The sequence below is a fragment of the Corvus kubaryi genome, unplaced genomic scaffold, assembly GCF_017639235.1.
Source record: "Corvus kubaryi isolate FWS band 111438036 unplaced genomic scaffold, C.kubaryi_AGA036_p1.0 37341, whole genome shotgun sequence".
Lineage (NCBI taxonomy): Eukaryota > Metazoa > Chordata > Aves > Passeriformes > Corvidae > Corvus > Corvus kubaryi.
The window spans coordinates 8,875,510-8,900,383 of record NW_024581112.1 but is presented as its reverse complement, the minus strand read 5'-3'; the positions used below and the strand labels follow the sequence as shown (position 1 = coordinate 8,900,383).

At 49.2% G+C, this 24,874-nt stretch overlaps 1 protein-coding gene across 1 annotated transcript; it reads right to left on the bottom strand.

Moving 5' to 3' along the window:
- Nucleotides 1–1,565: 1,565 nt before the first annotated feature.
- DRD3 (dopamine receptor D3) lies at nt 1,566–16,069 on the bottom strand. The gene is made up of 7 exons (XM_042031790.1): nt 15,936–16,069; nt 13,286–13,577; nt 8,184–8,296; nt 6,834–6,976; nt 5,553–5,749; nt 4,338–4,683; nt 1,566–3,519 (listed from the first exon to the last, which is right to left on the bottom strand). Exons 2-7 carry the CDS (start codon nt 13,565–13,567, stop codon nt 3,323–3,325), a joined length of 1,278 nt encoding a protein of 425 aa, XP_041887724.1. The 5' UTR covers nt 13,568–13,577; nt 15,936–16,069; the 3' UTR covers nt 1,566–3,322.
- Between the last annotated feature and the right edge of the window lie 8,805 nt (nt 16,070–24,874).

The window sequence follows — 24,874 nt, the reverse complement described above, 5'->3', positions numbered from 1 at the left end:
TGGTGTTTTTCAGTCCATTCCTCAGTGCTGTAAATGTGTCTAGACAGGCAGTACTTGGATGGCTGCCTTGTACCTTGAGGGGGGGGCTGATCTTCTTCCCAGTGTGTTGCCAACTCTCCTTCATCTCCAAAGGGTCTTAACTCTCCTCAGCTCTCTCTAGTGGCTCGTTTACAAATGTCTTTCAGTACAGGGGAGCTGAGCTATCCCATTCCAGCTGCCTGGAGGAGCAGGGTGGAGGTGAGCACAGACTGCAGGGCCCTGTGCTGCACCTGCACATCTGCCCAGCCCTGCAGCCAGAGCAACCTGTGTCTGTCTCTGAGCTCCCTTCTCCTCTCTGCAGGAGAGGAGGTTTCTGCGTTATCCACAGGCTCTTCTAATGTGAGTATCAGCATGCAAATAAATCCCTGTAGAATGCAGAGTACAGTGTCACAGCTCACCTCTCCCCTCTCAGCCAGTTGTGGAGCCAGGGAAAACAAAACAGCAAAGAGGAGAGTGCTGTAGAAAATTGAGGTTAGTAGGAGACATTGAGCACTTGGAAAAGGAGAATGCAGATTATTCTGCTGTAAATAATGAGGGAGGTGTGTGTGTCTTGGGGGCATCCTTAGCAGTCTCTCTGGCTTGCTGGAGAGGGTGGAGAGGCATCAACTGCTTGCACCTTTGATTGCTTCTGTTCCTTGGAATTTTCTATGGGGTCACTTGTGTTTGTATTGCCAGAGTAAAACTGGGCATGGAGCTCAAACAGCACTTGAGGGAGGAGGAGACAGAGATTGTTTTGGTTTGGAGTAGAGTTGTTGTAATTGTGTGAGGGTTTTGTGTGCTGTCTTTTTTTTTTTTTTTTTTTTTTTGGTCCATAGCAGGTTATAATTCAAGAGGTTGCTGTCAGTTCTGTGATAGGATAGCTCAAATCTTAGTTAGTAAAGAAAGGACTGTATGTTTAGATACAGAATTTTCCCCATCCCTTATAGCTGTGTGGACACCAAAATGCTGCTTAGTCTTCTGCCACACCTCCTGTTCTTACCTGTATTCTGAATCATCTTGGGGAGCACTCCTTGAAGAACAGGTTCAAATTCAGGTAAGATCAAACTGACCCCTGAGAGATGCTAGGCCAGGTCTTGAAATGAACCTACTCATCCCTTAAAAGATTTTCTTTTAATTTCCTCCTTTCTGACAATTGTTGTATAGAGCAACTGGGCTGGTGATCTTTGTTATGAAGCAGCGAGTGGCAGTCTGTCCACAGGTTGATTCACCCGATTCATAGCTCCTCCATCCTGTGTGCTGGGTGCCTCCCATGCTATCCAGCATCTTTGAGCAGATGGAGCAACACTACTGCATGTCTGCTTGGCATAGCTGGGAAACTAATTGACCACATTTTCAGAATTCATCTGCTGGAAGTGCTTAAAGCAGCCTTTGATTACTTTCCCAGTGCAAGGAAAATGCAAGTAATAATAAAGACTTCTTGTGGGTGTCCAGGTGGATGATAATTTTTTAAAGGGAAAGTGTTACGAGGGCTGCAGGTGACAAAAGGCTTATGGAAGGGGGTACATTCAGCACAAAGGTACCAAAACTTCCAGTTACACTTGTGTTTTATTGGGTTAAGGCAGTTACAATACAGAATGGAGGGCACCTGCCCAGGCAAATGACACATGCTCTCCACAAGATCCTCCTCCCAAAACCCAGACAAACCAAAGCAGCAGCTAGAGCTCTGCTATGTGCTCTGGAGGCAGAGGACAATGGCTTTGGCTTTATATTAGGAAAGAAAGGAAGCCCTTCCCAGATGGAGAAGCTGTGGCACAGACACAGGCAGGAGCAGCACACCAAAGCTACCAAACGAGCATGGCTGACAGCACAACTAAGCCAAGTCCTGGGAGTGAGAGCTGAAGCCTCTGATCCAGTACTGCAAGAGGGCAAAATGAGAGAACCATTTGAGGCTCTCTGGCCCATGCCAGGTTTGTCTATATGAGGGGAAGAGCATTAGGGTGCCCTGACATGAGACTAGCTTACCTGGTACATCAGGACTTGCCTGTTTTTTTCATCCAGGAACTATTGGAGATGGCTTTGTAAAATACTGCTGGGAAAGGAGACTGTGGCCAGGCTGTATTTGGCCAGCTCCTAGATGCTGGGATATACAGATGCCGTATGTGAGGACAAGAGTGTCAGGGAGAGTCCTGGGGCTGATCCCAAGGCAAATGTCCCTTCTTACTGGGAGAGATGTTATGAAACAGCTCTCCCCCAGGTATGGATTGTACCAGGAGTTATTGCAGCAGCCAGGTGGTACAAACCCTAAACCTGTCAGCAGTGCTCCTGTCAGGAGAGGAGCAAGGGTGAAAATTGGTTCCAAAGAGACCGTGAACAGGTTTTGAGACAGGGTGCATGCAACCAGCTGAAAAAACAGGTTTGAGACTCTGGGAGCTATCACGGGCCTTGTTCTCTCAGTGGCCGCAGTAGATCACTGGGGTGTGTGGTAGTTAGCAGCCAATCTATCACTGGTCCTTGGGTCAGGAGGAGAGGGGACCCTGGGGTAGTGCTCCACTTCTCACGTGAACTGACCTACCAGAGGGAGGGCAGCCACCTCTCTATCTTGCAAGGAGCAGTAAAATACAAGCTGGCAGCACAAGGGAAGATTTCATTTGCAACTAGGGCGATTTTCTCAAGCACTTAGACTGACCCAGTCTTACGAGGCAAACCTTTTGATGGAAACAACAGGAGAGTTGTTATTTCTCCATCAGTGCTCTGTTTCTGAGTTTCCTTGTCCAATTTTTGCTCTTGGCTCCTGACTGAAGAGATCAGGATCCTTATCAAAGAGGTCATGTTCTGTCCTCTTGCTAGGACTGCTGTGCATGAGCTGGGTGCCTTCTGCAGGCTGAGGATCCAGCTGTGGGAGGGCAAACGCATTTCCAGCATGGAGGCAGCAGAGATGAGAGATGCCATCTGCATTTGGGTCCCGTGTGCCCCGCGAGCCTGGCAGCTCCCAGGAGGGATGCACTGTGGTGGCGGATCTGCTGCACACCCGGAGCTGTGCCCAGCACTGAGGGACTCACTGGTTTGTCTCTCTTTTTCCCCTCCCTCCCTCCTTCCCCAGAAGTGGGAAGCACTTGTACTGTCTCAGGCAGGAGCACTGAGGCTCGGTGCGGGAAGGCAGCCATGCAGGTGGGGCGTGTTCCCGCTCTTCAGGGGGGGTACGTGGGGGGTACCTGGCTGTCGGCAATGACCACGTCTGGCTGACCATCGCTGCTCATGGCCGAGGGCAGCACGGCACTCCCCACTGCCTTGTGCCAGCCCAGGCAGCTGCTGCAGACCTGTGCAGCTCGCTGTGGCCCTGCAGTCAGCAGCAGAGGATCTTGAGGAAGGCTTTGCGGAAGTCAGTGTTGAAGGTTGTGTAGATGATGGGGTTGAGGGCACTGTTGACATATCCGAGCCAGGTGCTGGCACTGTAAAGCCCTGGAGGCACATGGCAGGATGGGCAGTGGGCATTGAGGATATGGATCAAGAAGAAGGGCAGCCAGCAGACTATGAATGCCCCTGAGTTTAGAGAGAGGCAGAAAATAATCCATTGAGTTTAGAGCAGAACTATTTGGAAAGGGGCCTGCACTGGTGCCCTCTCCCTCCACCCCCTCACTATTTCCATGATGTTTCTGTATTTCACAAACACTGAAGGCCATGTTTATTCCTGACACAGGGATTTGGCAAAAGCTCGGGCTCCTTGCGACCAGCTTTGTGAATGGATCAGAAGTGGTTTGATGACAGACAAAAGCAAGTGGGCACAACTTTGAGGGAAAACCCACTGCTTCAGCTGCTTTAATCAATTAGGATGAGGGCTGCTTTATTTCCCTGCTACTAGTGAGTTAATGGGGGGAAGCAGTGCATCTGGTGACCACAGCAGGTGACAGGGACACCAGTCACCTGGCTTCTCTACCCAGTTGTATGAACTGGTTCCTCTGTGGCTCCTTGCCCTCAGCTTCCCCTTCTGTAATTGGATCTAAGAGCTCCTGCATGTAAAGAAACTTAGGGTTGTTCCAGCCTTGTAATAGTAAAACAAAGGAAAAGCAAAGGTGTTGGCTGTTGCTCCCTCTAGTAGGGCTTGTTGGCATCTGATTTTAAACAAGGGTAACAAAACATAGTAAATAAAACACTAACATACTTGGCTCTCAACGTTTGGGAGCATTATTCTAGATCCCTAAATGTCCCACCACTGTCTCACCTGAGTTTGTAAAGTGGTACCAGCTGAAGCCAGGGCCTAGCCTGCATTTTTAAAAATCTCAATATTAGGAGATTCTGTGCTCCTGGAAGTCCCAAACCATCACCCCCTGCACCCTACAGGCAGAATGGCTCTCACTCACCCAGGACAATTGCCAGCATCTGTGTAGCCTTCCTCTCCCGCAGCTGGATCAGTCGGGGCTGCTGCTGTGCCAGCCTCAGGCTGCTGATGGTTCTGCCACTGCTGAGCCTCTGTACCTCCACTGTGGGCTTCGTGCTCCTTCTCCTCTCTTCCCACCTGCTGCTCAGGGCAGGCCCTGGTGCCTTGGTGAGGGATGGCTCATGGCAGAAGCTTCGGTACCGCTGCAGGCTGAAGACAGTCAGCAACCTCCTTTTTGTAGACATCTCCTGGCCTGTGCATTTGAGTGAGAGACAGGGGGAGAATGTGCCTTGGCATCTGCTCGGCAAAGCTTTTCTCTCCATGTGCTCCTGCAAAAGAGGATGCCACACAGGAACTGGAAACCATGCAAACTGCTCATTGGATCAGAGGATGATGAGGGAAGTTGTAGGAGTTATCCTCAGCCTCACTTGCCTCTTAAATTGCACCATGTCCTCTGGACTGACCTGGGGGTGAACCGGCACTTGACAACTCTCTGCCTCCATCCCACCAAGGAGAAGCATGAGAACAGTAAGAACAGAAATACCTGCTCTGCTAACCTGTCATCTGTATTTTTGTGTTGGCCCTGCTCCTCTCAGCATCCCCACCCTTTTAATGTAGCTTCACTGTGCAAAAATGGGTAAAAGGAGGGGATATGCATGACCAGGTAATTCCTTTCAAACTATTCTGTTTGTTCCCATGGTTGCAGATACTTCATCTAGAAAGGTCAGTGGAACAAATATTGCATGCACCATGAGTATCTTGACCTCTTAAGTCTGACAGATGAAGACGGTTTTTTATTTTAATAACAGAGGTTAAAGCCTGTGAAGCCCTGAGAATGAAGCTTCATTGAGCAAAAATCAATAAATGAAGACATTAAAATCAATAAATGAAGAAATTACCCAGACTTATGCATGGCTGAGAAAACCCTGCTCTGAAGAAATTTTGAAGTAGGCTATGCTCTTTTCTAGTTTCCACTTCTAGAGGGCAGAGATACACAGGGAATATCCTCTCTCTAGAGGTCTGAAAAGGATTTAACAGGACCTTCTACATCTCAAATATCACCGTGTATGAGCGAGGGATGAAAACATGTCCTATCCCTCCTTATGCTTTCTGTTCTGTGCTTTGGCCCTTTGAGGAGAAGAGATGATGCATTCCCTGTCCTTTTTGACAGCTCCTACTGTGTTCACGTGGCTCTTACTTGGTGTGCAAAACACGGTTTGGTGCTGGCGCTCTGGCTGCCCTGCTGGGTGAGGGTTCGCTTCTTTTGCCTCTGTCTGAGCACGAGGTAAATCCGGACATAGAGCAGCAGGGTCACCATGAAGGGGAGGTAGAAGGACACCAAAGAGGAGTAGATGATGAAACTAGGGTTGGATATGGAACAGACACTGGGATCCCCTGGGGAGGAGAAGAGAGAGAGAGAGAGAGGAGCGGCTGAGCTGCTTTGGTTTAGTCAAGGACACTCTGGTGTGTTGGCAAAGCAGGACAAAAGGTGGCTGGGGACAAAGGCAGTCTAAGGAGTGCAGATTTTGCTCTGTCTAACCCACCTACCTGACTGATGCTTAAATTGAACCCAGCACAGGGCCATCTAGCATTAGGCAGCATGCATCTGCCTGCTTTTCTGGTCAACAACTCTGTTCTCTTCTTTCATGTCTATTCCTATCCTTTCTCAGAGGACCCTGTCTCCTTCATACTTTCTCCTATTCCTTTGACAGCCTCTGAGCTGTCTAGATGTTGTGTGCATTCTCCCCTATCTGTCTGAGCCAGGCAGTAGGGGGCAGAAGAATTTCCCCCTCCCATCCCCTTCCTGTCTCAAGCACTTCGGAGAGGATGGGTGGGGAGCAGAAGCTTCTGCCTGTGACTCAGTGGGGAGGAAGGCTCCCTTGCTCCTCTGCCTCCAGGGAGACTGTGCTGCCCTAGCTGAGGGAAAGGAAAAAGATCAACCTGCTTCCAAGGTGGAAATTTTTTTTTTGCCCTCCTCAAGGGATTAGTTAAGGAAGCAGACAGCCAGTTGGATGGGAAGGAGGTTTCTAACAAGCAATGCTGTTATGCAATCCTTGCTGTTTAGAAATGTGTTCTGTATCAGAGTCAAAACTGTGCTTCTGAACCTGTTGATATCAGCAAGACACCACTGAGTCTGGTGTGTGAGTGTATTGTATGTGCTGCACATTTTGCTCTGTGTGCTCAAAGTGATTGTTTGATGGGATTCTGAAGACCTGGACGCCTTGATGGGCATTGATTTGGCAGTAGAGCGGGCAGGTTTGCCCTTTAGAGCAGTAGTCAGTGTCTGCCTGAGCAAATGGCAAGTTTACAGACAAGAGCACATGGGGATTTTTCTCTCCCTTCATAGTGTGCTTTCCAGTTCCTTAAAATTTCCTGTAACTTGGCAAATCTGCAGGACCCATGTTAAACGACCTGGCCATACACAGGGCAGCTCCACTGCAAACCCCTCCTGTATGCTATTGTTCAGGATACCACCTACCTGTAGTATTGAAGCCAAAGAGGAGAGGGCATGACACTGCGAACGCCAGCATCCAGACTATCACAATCATGAGAGACACCCTCCTGCAGGAGTTCTGCCCAGTGCTGTACTGGTACTGAACTGGTTTCACCACTGCTGTGTATCTGCAGACCAAACCAGCTCCGGGAAGAGGAGATGGAGGAGTGGAGGGAGGGAAAGGACCAAGTTTTTAAAAGGAGAAATGAAGGCAACATCGGGAACATGATGGTGAATGTGGTGAAGAAATAGAAGAGGAAAGTAGAGAAGATCAGATGATGGGATCAGCAATTTGTAGAAATGGTAAGTGGGGCATCAGGGGGAGGAACAGAGGAAATCAGAGTTAGTTGGCAGCAGTGCAGAGAAATGCTCAGCAGAACTCACAGCATGTGAAGCTACAAGGTTTGGGCTACCAGATGGATCTAGAAACCCCAGGAAACCCCTAATCTTCAAGCCCCTAAAGTTATATGGGCACTGCTGGGAAAGAGCACTCTCTGGAGCAACCACAAACTACCAAACTCTTTGTCTCAGCTGCCTGGTCTGGTGTTAGCCTGACAGGCAGAGGATTGCCCAGGGCCAGGTGTCAAGGACCTTCAGCTCCTGGGGTACCCCAGGAGATGCAGCTCAGCAGGGCTAGGATTTGGAAGGCACAGGAGTCTCATCTTCAGGAGAGTCTGGGGGCTGCTCCTTGCAGACAGAGCCAAACTGAAATGGGGATACAGATTCCCTTTGAGGAACACCAGACCTACCCAGCACTGAGAGCTGCCTTGCATTATTATCCTTGAACTACACATTACAAAGGTACAGCATGCAGTAGTTTTCCCTTCTCCCACTCCTTGGTCCCAGTAGCACCACATGTCCCAAGGTTTTGGCTCCCAGCCCTCAGCAGTGCTTAAAATAGGCTCAGTTTTAAAATGCAGAAAACCAGAGCAAAGCTCAAGATTATACAGCAATAAACTTAATCTCTCCCTGTATATACAGCAGGATTTTGTTTATTAAAGCTTCACAAGTGAGATCTCCAGAAGGAGAAACCCCCTTCGAGACTCAGTGGGAGTTGGATGACCAGTTGTGGTTCCTGCCTTCAAAAAGCTTGAGGATGTGGTTGGGGCGTGTTTTATTGCTTGTATCTCCCCCACTCCAGTGCAGACCTCTTGTAGCACAGTGTGAGCAGAGCCACATTAACAGCAGCAGTGACAGGCACAGACCTGCAGGGGTTTGTTGTCCTGAAGACACTGATGCTGTCTGTGCTCACCCCACTTCCTTGTCCCTGCCCCACTGGGGTACAGGGCTGACCCCCATGTCCAGACTATCCCCCTGGATGCTGTTGTGCCTCACCTGTCAATGCTGATGGCACAGAGGTTTAGAATGCTGGCTGTGCACATCATTACATCCATGGTGACAAAGATATCGCAGCAGATCCGGCTGAACGTCCAGACCCCTCCGGTCACCTGCAGCGGCAACACAAAACTGTCAGCCTTGTTCTGCACCAAGTCCTGACAAGTGATGTGTAAGGGGGTTCTCTCCCCCAAGCATCTCAGCAGCTGGAGGAGTTCATGTCCACAGTGATGGGCAGAGGGAAACTGAGGCACCTGTGCTGTGTTCAAGATAACATGGCAGTAGGTCATGGAGAAGGAGCCTCACTTTAATTTCAATCCTTTATTTGCTCTTGCAGAGGGAGGCAGGGAGAAGACACAGCAGCTATCCCTTCTCTCAAGGCCTAGCATGATAAATTGATTTAAATTTGATATCACTGTACTTATCCTTTGATTAACAATTATCTGAGAAAATCTAAGGGTTGAAAGTCTTTCTCAGCCTAGCTGCCAAAGGGCTCTTGCAAGCAGTGAGCTGGAAAAGTGCTGCAAATTTTTTGCATTTATGTATGAAACTGAGATCTGAGACTGAGGCCTCTCAAAAACCTTATTTGAATTCTTATCTCAGTTACAGATTTTGATTATTAGATCTGAGTGAGAACTCACAGGCCATTCAGATAAAGGGGCTTGGGTTGCTACCAAGCTGTTGTTCTGGTTGCTTTGAGTTTTTAATCTGAAGTGTGTGGTTGTGAAAGCTCAGCCGTAGCCAGTCTTAGCGATGGAGAAGAGTGGTTTTGGACCAGCCACCGAGTTCTTGACAGTGACCTTTCTGATTGACAACCATGCTCCAAGCACTGTGTGGCCCTGCTCTCCTTGGGGTTGGGATGACAGCCTGACTGCGAGAGAGGTGGTCTGCCTCAGTGCCCACTCCTTGTAGGAGATGGAGGGCAGGCTGCCTCCTTGTTCAACTGCAAACAAACCCAGTGCTGTGCTGAATGGGGGAGTAGGAGAGAAAAAGGGGGGAAAGTCCATGCCTGGAAGAGAGCCTGGATTTAAGCCTTCAGCCCCGTAGATCCTGCTGTTTCAGCTGAATCCTGGGAAGCTATCAGAAACTGCTGCTGGTTCCTGGTCTCTCTGCTTACATTTAGACAACATCTGGAATACTGCATCTGGTTTTGAGGCATCAGGAGAGGAAAAATATTGATAAACAGGAGTGAGTCCAGTCGAGAGCCACCAAAACAATCCATAGGGGCTGGAGCAGCTCTGAGGACCAGCTAAGGGAATAGGACTTGTTCAGTCGGGAAAAAAGATGGCTTTGAGAGGGGTGTGAGACTGACAGCTCTCTAGTGCCTCATGGGAGGTTTTTGAGTAAGTTGGAGGCAAGTTGCTAAGAAGATGGAGCTGGGTTTTTCACAGCAGTGTGTGGTGGGAGGACAAGAGGCAACAGGAATGAGCTGGAAGAAAGGTGCAAACTGGTTAAGAAGGTTACTTTTCTGACCACAAGGACAATGAGATAGTGGAGCCAGTTGCTTGCTAAGTCTGTGCAGGATCCATCCTTGGAGGTTTTCAAGACCTATTCAAAAATGCCCATCCCAGGTGGCTGGAGAGGGTGCCACAAGTAAGTTTGGCTTCTCAGGCAGTGGGTCAGCCCTGCAGCAAGTGTTGGTGCATAGGAAGGATGCAGCTCCCTGCAGAGAGAAGCACCTGTATAAATACAGAATTCACTCAGTGAGAGTTGTTCAAGAAATAATCCTGAGAAATTTAAATGGCTTTAATAGTGGCAGCATTCCCACACAAGGGCACAGAAACTTGCTGAGGTGAGCTGTGTCTTTAGGGTGTTCTCTGCTGGACCCAGCTGCTACATTTCAGAAATCAGGTATTGAATGAGGCAGTCTTCCATTAGACCCTCTGACCTTGAATGAATGCAGAGAGGGGAAATGGGAATTGGCTTGCAGAATGCAGAAGGGAACTGTGCTTTCCTCTTCAGTTCTCTTGATACTGGTGCTGATCCTTTGTTTTCTTATAAAAAAGTAGGTAAAGGGGGGAAAAAAAAGTCAAACCAAAACCATTGAGCTTTTCTGCACAGTTAGGTGAGCTACAAGATGTGCAAACTGAAGGCTGTCCATCTGAGATTAGGGACCTTAATAGGTAGGTTCAGCTCCAGAGAAACATTACAGCGGTTTTACTTGAGTTTCAGATTTTGAGATCTGCTTTACCACCTCAAAATATATTTAAAAAAAAAAAAAAGCTGGAAGCCTTTGCAGTGGGACCCAGTAAGGGATGTTTCTGCAGTTTGAGGCAAAAAGCAATGCAGTTTCTGCATGAGCTGTGGAGTCTGCAGAATATTTCACCAATCCAGTGGCAGGTGTTTGCATGAAAGCCAGCTGCTGCTAACCCAGCAGATGAACAAGCACTTAACTGAGGGAGTTTCCAAGGTCCTGAGCACATTCAAATGCTGAGCTCAAGAATGTGAACCATTAAAACTGAAGAAGGTGCTGGTGGGGACGGCTTAGAAGTGAGCCCTCTCAGGATGATGCATTCAGATCACACCACCTGCATACTAGACTGTAGCTTGTGTAAGAGGATGCTTGACAGATCAAAATGTTTGGGCTTAAAACCCGTCCTCACTTCCACCTGCCACTTCTAAAATGGGGAGTAGCTCTGTTGAAGTAGTTAATATTTACCTGTGGGGTAAACGAACCCAGAATTCATTCCAGAATTTAACAGTGAAGAAGAGCCATTTTATTATATGCTTTGTTCACAATTTTAAAAATTCTATTTCTGCTCTTCCTTTTATTGCTCTGTTCTAATCATCTTTGCTACAGCAGCTAGAACCTGCTAGTCTGCATTTCTGGTTTTCATGTGCTGGCAGGGTACCTCTTCTTTATCCCTCTGGTGCTTTTTGTCCAGGAATCTCAAAGGACATCCCAGGTATTAATTGATTGAATCCTCACATCTGCCTGGGTGAGGTGGATGGTCAAATATTATTCCCTTACAGCTGATGAGAGCAAACCACAGAGAGATGAGGTGATACAATCTCTCATTACCACTCACTGACTGTGCAGCAGAAGTGGGAATAATGTCCAGGATGAAATCCTGGCTCTATCAAACACAATGCTAAAGATCCCTATAGACTATTCAGGTCAGGTTCTCATCTAATCTTCCTTGATGACCAGTCTGCTTTATCTACAAAATTGTAGTATTATTATTTTTAACTTCCAAACTCCATAGGAAGATTTCCAGTTTATGAATGCACAATGATTATTTTTTTTTAAACTTATGCATACCCACCACTCTCCTGAATTCTGGAAACAACAGAATCTCCACAATTCAGATATGAAGGGTGATGCCACATTGAGGAGCACATGGATGGGAAAGTAGGAAACCAAGTTGCATCAGGCAATGCCAGGCATGAAAGTAGTGGTGCATCTAAGCAGGCTCACTGAAGGGTTTTGTGTTTGAGAGCTGCTGCTTGGGGGTGCTGTTGGCTCCTGCAGCTGTGAGATGGCTGCTCATGGGTCTGCACGCTGGGAGTACAAAGAGCACTCGTGGTCAGGGCTGCTGAGCTGCAGTAACTCAGCTCTGTCCCCCCTCTGACTCCAGTCCAGTAGAGCTCCTGGAGCTCACAGAGCAGCTTAGGTCTCACTGCTCCTGGGTGAGAGACACAGATGAGGAGACAGTGTGACTCCCACACAGTCTCAGCAGGTTAGATCTCAGTAACAACCTTCTCCTGAAGCTTTCTTCTCCTTTGGAGGTAAAACTGGATGTTGTAAGAAGACTGAGGAGGGTGTTCCCAGCCATCCTGCCACATGTCCTCCTCCATTTATGCAATGACTACAAGGCATGATGGTGTTTAATGCCATCGAACTCCAGTGGGCAGGATACCCTGATGCCACTGTTTTGGAAACCTTGGTGAGCTTCAGCAGCCACAGCACCAGAGATCAGTAAAGAAGAGGGGCAGCAGTATTGGTGTATCAGACCTTACACTCTGGGCCCCAGGGGACTGCTAGACACACTGCTGAATAGCACTTCAGTGCCAGAAACCTCCTTAGGTGGAGATGAGGATTTTGAGGCTATAAAATGTTTTTATTGCTGCTCTGTCACAGCCATCTCAAAATATATCTCAGATAGTTCTGGTCTGCATGATTGATAGAATAACACATTTCATGGCCACAGATGACTAAAAATGGAGTGGAAAGCACAAACTTCACAAGCGACATTTAAATCTGAGGCATTCATCCACCTTTAGCCTCTCCATAAATAAGGGCCAGTTCTCCAAAGTCTGGTTTGGCAGACCTTCAGTTGATGAATAGGTATTCCACATGGTTTTGGGAACGGAATGATTTTTTGGCAATTTCCAGGCTTATAGTGTATTGAAGCATGATGCCATTTCTGCTTCATTGGTAGCATCGCTGATCCATAAACAGCAGCAAATATTGAAAAAACTTTGGGGCTTTTTGGACTCTTTTTTAAATCTTACTCTTGCTGGAGTCCTACAGCCCAGTTCTATAGGAAAAACTGTGCAATGCCAGGATTGGTAGTTTGGGATCTGTATGAGTTCTTTTCCCTGTTGTTTGGATGACTCTTCCATCAGCTGCTTAGATTATCCAAGCTCCACAGACAGAAATTAGTCTTGAATGGGTCTACAAACACAACTAGGAAAGGGACCTACTGTTGTGCTCACAAATCATGACCAAGGCACTGAATGGGGCAGAGGCTGCTCCACAGATGTGCCTCAGTCCCACTCTGTCTGCAGCAAGAGTGAATGCCAAGTATTTTCTAAAGCAAAGCATAATGTGATTTCATTAAGGATTGGAATGCACTTGAGCTGATAGACTATTCCAATCTGAAATAAAACTTGACTTTCAATAATATTTTTTAGCTGCAATCAAATTGAAGAGTCTAATTCTGTCTTGTTGGGTTGGCTTCCCACACACACACACTTATTCTTTTTTTTTTTTTTCAATCTTTCTATTTAACACACCCAAGCAGTACACATCCTGCAGGACAGCTCCAGGGCTGTCCCACACAGATCAGTCTAAACGTTGCTACTGCCTTCTTTAGGAACATGACCACGCATGCAGTGGTGTGGTTAAATTCTGCTGATCGTTCCTAAAAGGCACTCACCTCCAGGTACACCATCCATGGCATCACCAAAGTAGCCACCAGCAAATCTGCCACTGCCAGGCTCACCACGAGGTAGTTGGTTGTGGTTTGCAAGGTGCGTTCCCTCAGCACAGCCAAGCAGACCAGCACATTCCCAAAGATGATGGCCAGAATCAAGATGCAGTAGCAGAGGGCGTAGTAGGCATGTGAGTGGGGCAGCTCAGGCTCTGTGGTGCTGTTTGCCCCACAGGGAATGGGGTCTGTTGTATTAGCATGGCTGCTGGCTCTGGTGAAGAGGGCCATGGGGCTGCCACTGCAGAGAGAAAGAAAGAGACGACAGAAAATCAGAGCTCTGCAATAATTGTGGAGAACAGTACCCCCTGTGGGTACTGGTATGATTTTATACTTTATTTACGAATGCTCCTTCAAGCCAATCAGAGAGGTGTTTTTTCTGCTCATATACAGGCAGAGCTTTGCTTAAAGATTTGTATGGCCTGTTCTGTTTTTCACTGAATCTAAGCCAAGAGAAGAATGCAAGACTTCACCTCCTGTGTGCATGTGAAAGGTGGATCTTGCCAACCAATGCAGCTGTTTGGAAAGTGGCAATGGTTTTGAGATGCACCAAAGTCACACCACAGTACAAGTCAGCTGGGCAAGAGTGCAGTCTAAAAGACAACAATTTGAATGATGAGAAAGACCCAACACAGTTACTCAAACATGGTAGAGATTGGCCAAAATTTGGAACTTATATCTTTTCTTCTGGGAAGTATCCTCTTCCTTCTCTCATCAAAAAATGTCTTCAATAACTTCACACACTTGAGTGCTTGGCAGCCTGGCAGAGCCTCTTGATCCCTGGCTGCCTGGCAGCAAGCACCACCTCCAGAATTCCTCCTTTTCGGCAGCATGTTTCTGTCCCAAGCCCTGCCTGCCTTGTAAAGGGTTGACTGCTGGTGCTGTTCCCATTTCATCCATACTGTGCTCTGTGTTTTCCATGCCTGGCCAGAAGATGTGCTTCCAGTGCTGAAAAGCAAACCAGCTTGATGTTTGGGATGAAATAATGGAAAGATGCTTGCAGGGTACTCTGCATTTCTTTTTCTTACAATAGATTCAAGTCTGTTCTCAGCAACCTACCATGATTCAGGAGGAGGATTTTTTTCCAGAAATATGAAAGCTGCTGTACCAAGGTTGTTCCATGACATTTAATGGTTTGTATCTTTTTTTCCTTTGCTACTGCTCCTGTTGCTGAACTCATCATCAGTATGACAGGTATGAAAAGCAAGGAGAAAACATTGCAAAGCCAGTGGTATAAATATTACTCTGTTTCACCTCACCCCTTGAACAGCAGCATCTGTGATGCACAGCTGCTGCACAGCTATGTTCCTGGAAGAGTAGCAGTGCAATAGGTATAAATTGCTCCAGCCCCTGGGGATATACTCATCCTTAAAACTGGTGTCACTCTCCCCTGATGCTTTGTAGCTGGGAGAGGACAAGGGTTGAATGAGATGGAAACTGAACTACCCTATGTCCTGTGAACACAGATCCCTCAGGACAGGGGTGAAACAATGGCACGTGCTTTGTTTGAAAATGCCTTTGCTTGTCTCCTCTGTCGTTCTTCTGCCTGTCCATGACAAAGAAGTTAAGCTTTCCACTGGATCACAAAGATCTCTTGTAGTATGTATGAGTGCTTCTGCTGAGTCCAGGACTGTTCATAAAACAGTTGAGCTGCAGCCACCCAAAGACAGCATTAATTTTACTGTGTCCGTTGCACTGACACAGTTCTCATTCTGGGGATTCTATAATGCCTGGGACCAGGAAAGGCTGGTTCTGTAGTGCTGGAAAAAAACCCTACCTTAAGCAGCTGCGTAGCTGATAAGCAAGGTTAGAGCAGGGAATGAACAAAACATCACCCATAATATATATAAACAGAAGGCATAAGGCATCCCAACACACAGTTTAGCTGTGGGATTCCTGTCTTGTCTTCTGTCCTTTATATCCATGAGCACCGTTTTCGACTTTCACCCCAAAGTCAGCCTTCCCTACCAAGATCCCTCCCAGCCCTGCCAGGTCCCCCATCCCTGGACTGTCCTCCACCCCCCCAGTCCTGCTCACTCCGCACCTGGCCAGGGTGATGCCAAACCAGGCACGTGCCAGTGTACCTGGATACCCTCACAGGGGGGTGGCAAGACACCCACCACCCTGGGCAACCGGGTGACAAACTGCGATGGAGACAAGGGTCGCAGTCGTGGGGACGCGCAGAAGGAGGGGAAAGGAAGGAAAAGGGACGCTCCCCCCGTGGGTCTCCGCCTCGGAGAGGTCCGGGTGCCTGTCCCGGGCCGGATGGCAGGTCCGGGTGCGGGGTGCGGGAAGGGTCCGGGGTCCGAGCGCAGAGTCCAGGCGTGGCGGCGGCTTTGGGTTCGTTTCCAGCTGCGGGTGCTGCTCCGCGCCCGCCGCTCCGGCTGTTCCCGCTGTTCCCGCTGTTCCCGCACCCGAGGGGCAGCGGGAGCTGCGCCGCTCCGCGTGGTGCCCCCGGCCCCGCTGCCGTGTGCCCCGGCGATGCCGCGGGGTGCCGGGGCGCTGGGGAAAATCGGGCGGGGAGGGAAGCGGAGGGCTGCGGGCAAAGGGACTGCCGGGACGGGCGGGAGGCGAGCGGGAGGCAGCGATCAGGACTTACCCCGGCCCGTCGGGCCGTGCCGCCGCCGAGCAGAGCTCGGTCCCGGTCCTGGTCCCGTTGAGTCCCGGCCCGACCCGCTCCCTCCTGCCGCCTTCCCGGCGCGGAGCCGCGGGGCGGGACCGAGCTGGCCACCTCCTCCCGCCCGCCCCTGCCCCGGGACCCCGCGGCGCCCGGCGAGGGGGCAGCCGGCCGGGGTGCGCTCCCCGTGCCTTGCTCGGGTGCCCGAGAACTTGCCCTTCTCCTAAAGAGAGGCGGCGAATTTTGGAGCCGGGGTCCGCAGCAGGGCCGGGCTTTGCTGAGGGATGGACCTGCTCCTGCCTGGAGGCGAAGCGGAGAGCTGGGAGCCCGGGGAGCCGGTGCTGCGGCCGAGCGCGGGGGCTGCTTGCCCTGCAGATAGAAAGTTGTCACTTAACAGTTGAAAAAAAAGATCAAAGCAGAGATGATTTTAAGAAGGGGGAGGTTTAAAAATATTTATATCTTTAAATAAACTACCTTAAACCTGAGATGGAGGGCGGGTAAGCGGGGAGGAAGCTGGAAAGGAGACTAATACTGGGAAGTGTCCTTCTCCAGGGACCACCGCCAGTAGGCACAGCACGATAGCCAGGGCTCGGCTACAAACCCCATCTCTGCGATGTGGCTTCCCTTGCAGTCTGAGATCAAGTCTCTGAGGCACAGTTCTCCTCAGACTGTAGTCACTGGGATACGGCTGATGCCGGTGGATCTTCTCTCTCTGGGGGCTGGGTTGTACCCACCACCCACTCTGGCACAGCAAGTGGGACTTGCAGGGAATTGCCAGGAGGGTGCAGGAAGCTCAGCAGCAGGGCTCAGGCTTCCCTTCTCTGCACGTACGAGTTGTGGCCCTAGCAGGAGGAGACAAAGTGCCCTTCCCCTTTATGCACTCAGTGGTGGGGGGCCACAGGCTGGCTTGTGTGTGGGCAAGGAAAAGAGGAGATACTGTGGAGAGCAGAGTTTATCTACTTATTTTTAAGAATTTACTTAAGAAGTATGTGTTGGGACTTGGGCTGCCTGGATCATCTCTCCTGCCTGCAGCTTTGCAGGCTAATCTCTTTGTGGGTGAGAGTGGTGGGAGGGAGAGGTGCTGCAGAAAGCCCTCATTACCCATCAGGTGCGAGGGGTGTGAGAGTACCATCTTTAGCCTGGCTGGGGATGGTGAAAGTGCCCATGCAGGATTTGATGCGGACTAATCAGCAGCACTGCCTTTAACCAAGGCTGTGACTGCCCCATGGCAGCTCTGTGGATGGCATTGGAACAGTGGGATGAGTCACTGCCTAGTCCCTAAGGCGACACATTCACACTTGACCTCGCTGGAGGATATAGTTGCCAGCCTGTTAGACCAAATGACCCGTGAAGGGCTCTACAGCCCCTTTGCTGCCTTGGGAGCCCCCAAATGGTGTGACATGGACTGCATTTACCATGCTTACATTATATCTGTACAGTTGAACTTCTGCCGTCATCTGAACCATGCTGCTCACTTTTGGGGAAATGCTAACCGTGTCTGGGGCAGTCAAGGAAGGGGGGAAGCCCTCCTGCCCATGTCCAGCAGAGGCTTTTGAGCTGTGAGCTCGAAGAGTCCAACACACCCACACTTGTGTGGCTAAAGCCAGAGGGGAAAGCACACACCGTGATGCTTGTCCTGACTAGCGAGGGCTGTGCGAGTCCCGGGCTGGGTGCGGATGCCCGGCGAGCATGACTCCTCACAGGGAGGCTGACAGAGACATGGAGGCATTTTAACTTCCTTTTAGCGGGTTTTAAATGCAGCTTGTTTGTGGGCAATTCCCGAAGGACTGTGGCTGGCAAGGTGCTCACATTGGCTCTAAGCTGATGGGGCCACAAGGCACGACAGCAATAGGCTTTGCTGCTGTCAGCTGTTCCATGTAGCAGCTAACCACAGATCGATAAACAGACACTACCTGGCCCTCCTCGAAGATAAGGGAGATGCAGCAGGGGGAATGCACAGCTTTAACCACAAAATCACCGTTGTTCTGCTTCTCATTTTTATGTTCAGTGCTGAAACCTTGCCTGATTCCTTGCCCTGTGTGTCAGTGGAGCCCCTGGTTCTGTCTCCCTTGTGAAACTTGTTTCTTGCTTTTAATTATTTTTGTCTCATTTCTTAATATTACTCTGACTCCAGAAAAAAAAAAAAAATCGTAGACTCACAGAATCATAGACTGGTTTGGGTTGGAGAGATCTTAAAACTCATCTTGTTGCAGCTTGGCCTTGAACACTGCCAGGGAAGGGGTATCCACAGCTTTTCTGGGCAACCTGTTCCAGTACCTCACCACCCTCACAGTAAAAAACACTTTCCTAATATCTAATCTAAACCTACCCTCTTTCAGTGTAAAGCCATTCCTCCTTGTCTTGTCACTATGTGCCCTTGTAAAAAGTCTCTCTCCGTCTTCCTTGTAGGCCCCTTTAGGCACTGGAAGGCTTCTATAAAGTGTTCATGGAAGCTTCTCTTGTCCAAATACAATTCTCCAAAAATAATCTAGTTGTAAATGCTGCTGCTCTATTGAAGCTCATTATCCTAAGTGCTCCCTTCCCACCTCCTTCCCAGAATGACCTCCCTCACACCCCTTGTCTGGTTTTACCAAGACTGTGTCAGGAAAATTAATCCACAAACAGCAGAGGTTTATGTCCAAAAATGAGACAGAGGAGTCCTGTTACTTTATTTGAATAAAGGGAGAGGCCATGGGGCATTCCCCTGGGGTCTCTCAAATTTTTGGAGGGCACAGCCTCCTATTTATCCTAATTTTCCATCTGCATTTCCCTCTCCCTTTCCCCATTGGCTGAGGTACTTGAGAGGTACAGACTTCCCGAAACGCCTAATACCTAAGACTCCCTTCTAATGTATAACCCCCCCTTTATTTAATTCTTATGGAATTTATGGTTCTTCCCATTGTTTCTTTCATCTCTCAGCATCTATCTCTACCTATCAGCAAACCCACAGTTTGTGTGTAAAGACAAATCTATCTCATTCCTTTCAACTGGAAGCTCTTCGGGGAAGGGACTTAATGACTTCCTTGTGTTTGCTCCGCAGCAGAGGTCTTGTGGAGCAAGATAATAATCCATGTGATCATTTAATTTAGAATAGATTGCACCACACACAGAGGCAAGGCTGAATTAAAATTGCATTAGCAATCTAGAGTGTATTTGTGGCGATTTTTTTTAACAGTACAACTTCTTTAATACCGTGCTTAGTGCAATGTCTGTCTCATAAAATCCTCTCCTTCTTCCTACTCCAAAATCAAGTGCGTGGTGTGTATTTGCCCCTGTTAGACACTGGACGTGGTGCAGGCCTTGGCTGGGACAACATGATATCACTGGAGCATGGCAGAGAAACAGGTCAGTAGTGAGTTGTTATAACCTCAAAAGGAAAGAATATGCCAACAGGTTTCATTTCTCTGACTCCTTCACAGGCTTTCTGCCCCATGTACAGAAAGTGGACAGATGCTATGGTTCCCAAACCTGGTTCATTCCCAACCTGTTTCTTTGCCCTCACCTCCAACACCAACTCCTTAACTCTTCTTTTCAGTCATATGTGTCCTCCAGCTCTTTGATAAAGATTTCAAATAAGTTGGATGAATGCCAGTGTTCCCTCTTAATATTTCCCCACCTCCTTGCCCCTCAGTCCCGATGTTCCTCTGTGCTGTTTGTCCAGTGAGGGCTGGTGAACTCCTGCTCCCTTATGCATCTCTCCAGCCTGTGCTCGTGTGTCTTCCTTTGGTTTCCAGCCACAGTCTCAGCAGCCTGTCCAGTTCCCAAACCTGTCTGTCCTTCCCTACCACTGCTGATTCCCAAACTCACTCTTCACTTTGCCATCTCTGGCTGGGTTGCTGTGCCCTCCACTCCTGTGGCTTAAAGGATTGTTTGCAAATGGTATTATTGTGCTTTCACACCAGAGTTGCCGTCACTACAGCCCGTATTTGAGGTGTAGTGTCTAAAATGTGCCACTCAGGTGGAATAAATCTTCCATCCTTCATCCTGCAAGCCAGGGTGCCCTTGTGACAGTATTGTTAAAATACTCTGTGTCCATGGGGTTTTTCAATACCCGACTGCACAAAACCCTGATTTGACCTCATGGCTGACCCTGTTTGGAGCAGGATGCTGGGCTAGAAACCTCCTGGGGACCCTCCCCAAGCTCAGTTATTCTACGCTGACATGAAAATAACGTTGCCTGCTGGATGTGAAGTAAACAGAACTTTTCTGGCTGGCACAACCTGCAAACTTCCAACAAAACTTTAATTCATACCCATACTATCTAAGCAGGATATGCCTGTTTGGCCTCAGTAGCTTTAAATTTTTTACAAAATTCTCCCGTTTTCACAGTGGTGGCCAAAATGGAACTCAGTCAGCTTCAGGATTATCTATGCACAGCAGCTTGCAGAATCTGTACAGACTTCTTGGAGAAGCTACCACAGCTCATGTCAGATAAGATTCACATGAGACTCAGATCCTGAGGATATTGATTCCCTTCTGCCCAGCCTTTACCTTCCCTGTTCCCTCTTCCAGCAGTACGGAAAGAGGTGGCGCATCCCAAACCTGCACAGCCCACAGGGATGTGAGCTTAGCCTGCAGGGAATTTTTGCCATGCAAATCACATCTGCAATGGATTTTATACAGCAAAACATCATGACTCCAAGGGTGGGCGGTAGCACAACAACTCTCTCATCTGTTGGTTAGGTATTAGACTGGGACTTTCAGGTCTAAGTCCTCCTTCTGCTTTACCTCAGGCATAATCTGGTGTAGAGGAGCTCTCTCAATTTGGCAGAACTGTGACTTCAGGCACTCTATCCCATAAAGCAGGCTGATCAGATAAAGCCAGCATCCTGCCAAATTCCTCTCTCAAATTACTGTTTTGATCCTGTTTTGCTTTAATTAAATTTTGGTCATGTTAGAACACCAATTTTGCAGAGTGTCACCAGAAGGATGGATCCTGTCACCGTTTTCTTCTGCATCAGTATTGGGCAATTGATCCTGCTTGTGAGGAGAGGAGATGGGGGTTCTAAAATGAGGAGGGTGACTTCTGCAGGGATGCCTGAAAGAGGAAGCGCTGCGGAGGAGGCCAGGGGATCGTACTGCCATAGCTCACCTTGTGGTGTCTCCCCACAATCTTCACACTGCACCAAGCACAGGGAGTCCAAGGAGTTCATCCGGGTGGAGCAGTTTCAGGAGATAAGAGAGGAAAAATATCCATGTGAGAAAAAGAGCATCAATTTTCAAAAGTGCCACGATGCTTTTTAGAGTAACCCATTCACATTTTCACGCCAAGAAGCTGTGAAGCAGCAGGGCTGTCATTACCTCTGTCCCTCCTTCCTTGCCCGGAAAATGAACTTGCCTGTGAGGAACTGTCCTGCTGGGGCTCTCACCATGCCCTCCTCTGAGGAACAGCCCTTCAGTAGCTGGGGTTGTAAAGTCATTTATCAAAGCGGCCCTAAATCTCAGAGAGGCTGGAGGGGGTTCAGCGCCTGCCACAGACATGTCTGGGGGCAGGGAGGGGCATGTTCCTTTCTTTCTGCCCGGGATAGCTCGGCGCTACTGGCAGGGAGCAAAGCGCCCTGGAGGCAAGGCTGGTTTCGGGAACAGCTGCTCAATTTGAACAGAGGAGGGGTTCTCTGAGCCAAACACAAATGCTAACGCTATATTATCTTCTCAAGCCAGTGCCCTTCCTTCTCCCATTTCTCCCGACCACCTCAGCCTGAGGATCCTCAGCAAGTAGGATCCCTCCTTAGCAACAGTCTGCTGCAGCATCAGCTCTTTCTGTGAGCCTGTGCCCCTCTTCTTCCCTCACACCACCTCCATCCTGAAGGGCTTTTGGGGTCTTGGCATCATCAGTATTGACACTTTTTATTGTACATCTGGAATTCCTGCTCCAACCTGGCTGTCTGGCTCAGGGGTGTTCTCACAGCTGGTGACAGGAATACGCTCATCTCACAGCTAGCAGGCATCTTTAATCCTCTGTTCCTGCCTGAGGCAAGAGGCTGTGTGCACACACGTGCGTGCAGGTGAGTTGAAGGGGGTGTTTGTGGCTCCCTCCTGTCACTGACTGGTTTCTGGGCCCAGTGTCCACCCAGAGTTACCTCTCACTTTGTGCGGGACAAAGAAACAGACTGGTTTCACCAGGCAGTGGCACTGGTCGCCTCTCCTCTTCCAGCTGCGGTGTGACTGAGTAGCAGACATCTGTGTCCCTGGGGAGGATGCTCCCTGGGGAGATACCATGCTTCCTAAATGGACTTGGACAGTCCTAATTGCCTCTGACTGAGATGCCCGTGTATCCCATAACACACACCAAATATTTAGGTCTCACTCAGGAGTGTTGCCTCTGCCAAATTTTGACCGTCTAGCCCTGAGGCATGATCCATGAGTAGAGCAAAAACGCTCCAGGACACTTAGTTTCTATTTCAGGAAAGACAGCAGAAGATTCCATTTCCACTTTTTTTCACAAATTAGTTGTTCCAGAAGCCCGGGCTGCTGCGTTTTTCTTCCTCATGCTGCTAGTTTGCGTGGGGCTTGGAGTAATGCCATCCTCCTTAGGTTTGCTGCTACTCCCCCTGTCAGACTTGGGTCACTAGGCTCAAAGTTTTTCCACAGTATGATTGAGATGGTTCAATTGCACGAGTCATGTTTCCGTCAAAGAGCAATGAAGCTAAAAACATCTCAACCATTTTTACTTAAAAGCGCTGGAACACTGAGCTGAGGCAAGACCGACAAAATTATAGCCCGAACAGTGAGCCAAGAAATTAGGCTGCATTCTGGTACTCTTCATTACAGCTTTCAGAGGTACTTCAACTGCTATATACAGACATACCATGAACTGATATCAAGTGAAAATTGTTGGGGTGGGTGCAGCATTTATGGATTTCCTTGGCTGTGAACTGAAGTCTCTCTGCTTTCTGTCTGCCTTGAAGTCATACCTCCTCCAGACCTCCCCTTTCTCTCCTTCACCCCCTCAAATACCTGCCCTGAGTCTTACTCATCTGCTCGCCTCAGTGAACTTTGCTTTACCTATGGTTTCTTGTGAACTTTTCAATGCCAACCTCTATTCTGGGCTGTCTGCTGGGACATAAAATGTTGAGAACTGCTGCTGCCTCCCTGGTTTCCTCCCCTGCATCCCTGAAGCTCACCAGCAGACACGTAGCGTAAGGTGTCGCTCAGAACAGCATCTTCCTGTCTCACTGCCATTTACATGCTGCTCAGGTTTTAAAACCTCACACTAAGTGCTTTTTCCTGAAGAAGCAAACAACAGCCTCATCAGAGTCATCTGCAGCGCGCTCGCAGTCGCACAAGTGTTATGTAGCTCCAGGCTAATTTATTTATTTCTTTTAAGCCAAGCCTCTGAAAGCCAGAAATCAGGAGTTCCTCTGTGCAGTTATTTTCAACTTTGGGGCCATTTTCCCCCAGGACTTTGCTGTGGAGCGAGCATCATGGGCCCAGGGCTGTGATGCCAAGGTAGCTGGGCCACCACAGCTCCTTGGAGGGGTTCCTTGTGGCTGATGGCTGGTGACAAGGAGCAAAGTGGTTTTGTGAGGGAACGTTTCACCATGGAAAATGCCCAAAAGCCAAGAGCCCAGAGCATCTGGCTTGCTAGACCTGATGAACAACAGATATTCTTTCACACATCTGAAAGCCTGTCATACTTTCACTGTCCTCCTCCTGCAGCAACCCTTACTGATCGTTTGCCCAACACCACTGCGGAAGGTATGACCTCCTTCTTCACTCTGTTTAATTATGCTGCACATAGGAACTTTCCATGCCAGTGGCCTGATTCCTGCTGAACATTTTCAAAAGTGTTAAACTGGAACTAGAACACAGGGGAACAAAATGTCTTCGTTGAAACCCTGCCTCTTAAAATTGAAATCTCCTGTGGTTTAGAGCTCATACTCAAAATTTGACAGGGAATTCCTGCAGGAGGAGCCCTCTTCTGCTCATGTAGGGGTTAGGGTGATGTGTCCAACCCAGAGCTGAGGTTGCACATAGAGGTAACAGCTCATGAACAGGTTTGGGGACTGAGTGCTCTGACCAGCTCTGAGGGTCTGTGGGCCCTGCTGAGCTCCTGTGTAGTAGCAGGACTGATCACTTGCGTTACTTCAGCATCCAGGAGAGCCAGCTGAGAGGAGCACCATCCTGAGCGGGCACTGGGCGTACCTGGAGTAACAGGAACCTATTTCCCAGTATGCAGGCAAGGCCTACAGCATGGGATGACTGCAGCTGGAGTGGCAGAGACTTTGTTCCTGCTGGTGGAAGGGCTGATGAGGGAGGGGGCACAGGAAGCTGTCACAGGGCATGTGGGGTGTCAGTGACAGAGCAGTGATGGCAGCCCACAGGCCTGTCTGTGGGATGTGAGCGGACAAGATGTTGCTTCCCTGGGTGAGAATGGACGCACAACAGCTCTGGAAACGTATTTGAAAAGAGATTTTCCATGTAGTAGGTGCTCTGTGGTGTTTGATACAACCTCCTATCTTCATCCCCCCTGCCAGTGGCAAGGCTAGATTGTGTCCCACAGCAGTGGGTGGCCCTGAAGCAGCAGCAGCTCCCAATTCCTTCTTGGAGCAGTGCCTCTGCCTGGTCCTGGTGCTGGTGGACAAAGCTGCAGCACGTGGCTGCAAACCCGGACACCGGGAGGGTCTGAGCACCCCTGGCCCCACACCCCATGGACAGCCTGGCCCCAAGTGGGGGCTGGGCTCCTGGAAACAGCCTCTGCTGTATCCTGGCAGCTGCCCTGGGGCAAACCCCAGCCCTTTGGTGGGAGCATGGTGACAGCCCCTGTGTCTCAGCCAGAGGGGCAGCTCAGAAAATGTAGAAATACAGAAGAGGTTCATAATCCTGCTCATGACCAATGCTCCAAGAAAAGAAAGAGATATCCTGCATTGGTTTCCCTGTCTAACACAGCTGCGTACAGTCTTCTGACTCATACAAACACC

What these genes read in the sequence shown, in the direction of transcription:
- DRD3 (XM_042031790.1), bottom strand. Translation starts at nt 13,567, where the DNA reads ATGGCCCTCTTCACCAGAGCCAGCAGCCATGCTAATACAACAGACCCC. An exon ending in TGTGCCATCAGCATTGACAG is followed by an intron (nt 6,977 to 8,183) that starts GTGAGGCACAAC and finishes TTTGGTCTGCAG; the next exon opens with ATACACAGCAGTGGTGAAAC. An exon ending in AACCGTGTTTTGCACACCAA is followed by an intron (nt 4,684 to 5,552) that starts GTAAGAGCCACG and finishes CCTCTTTTGCAG; the next exon opens with GAGCACATGGAGAGAAAAGC.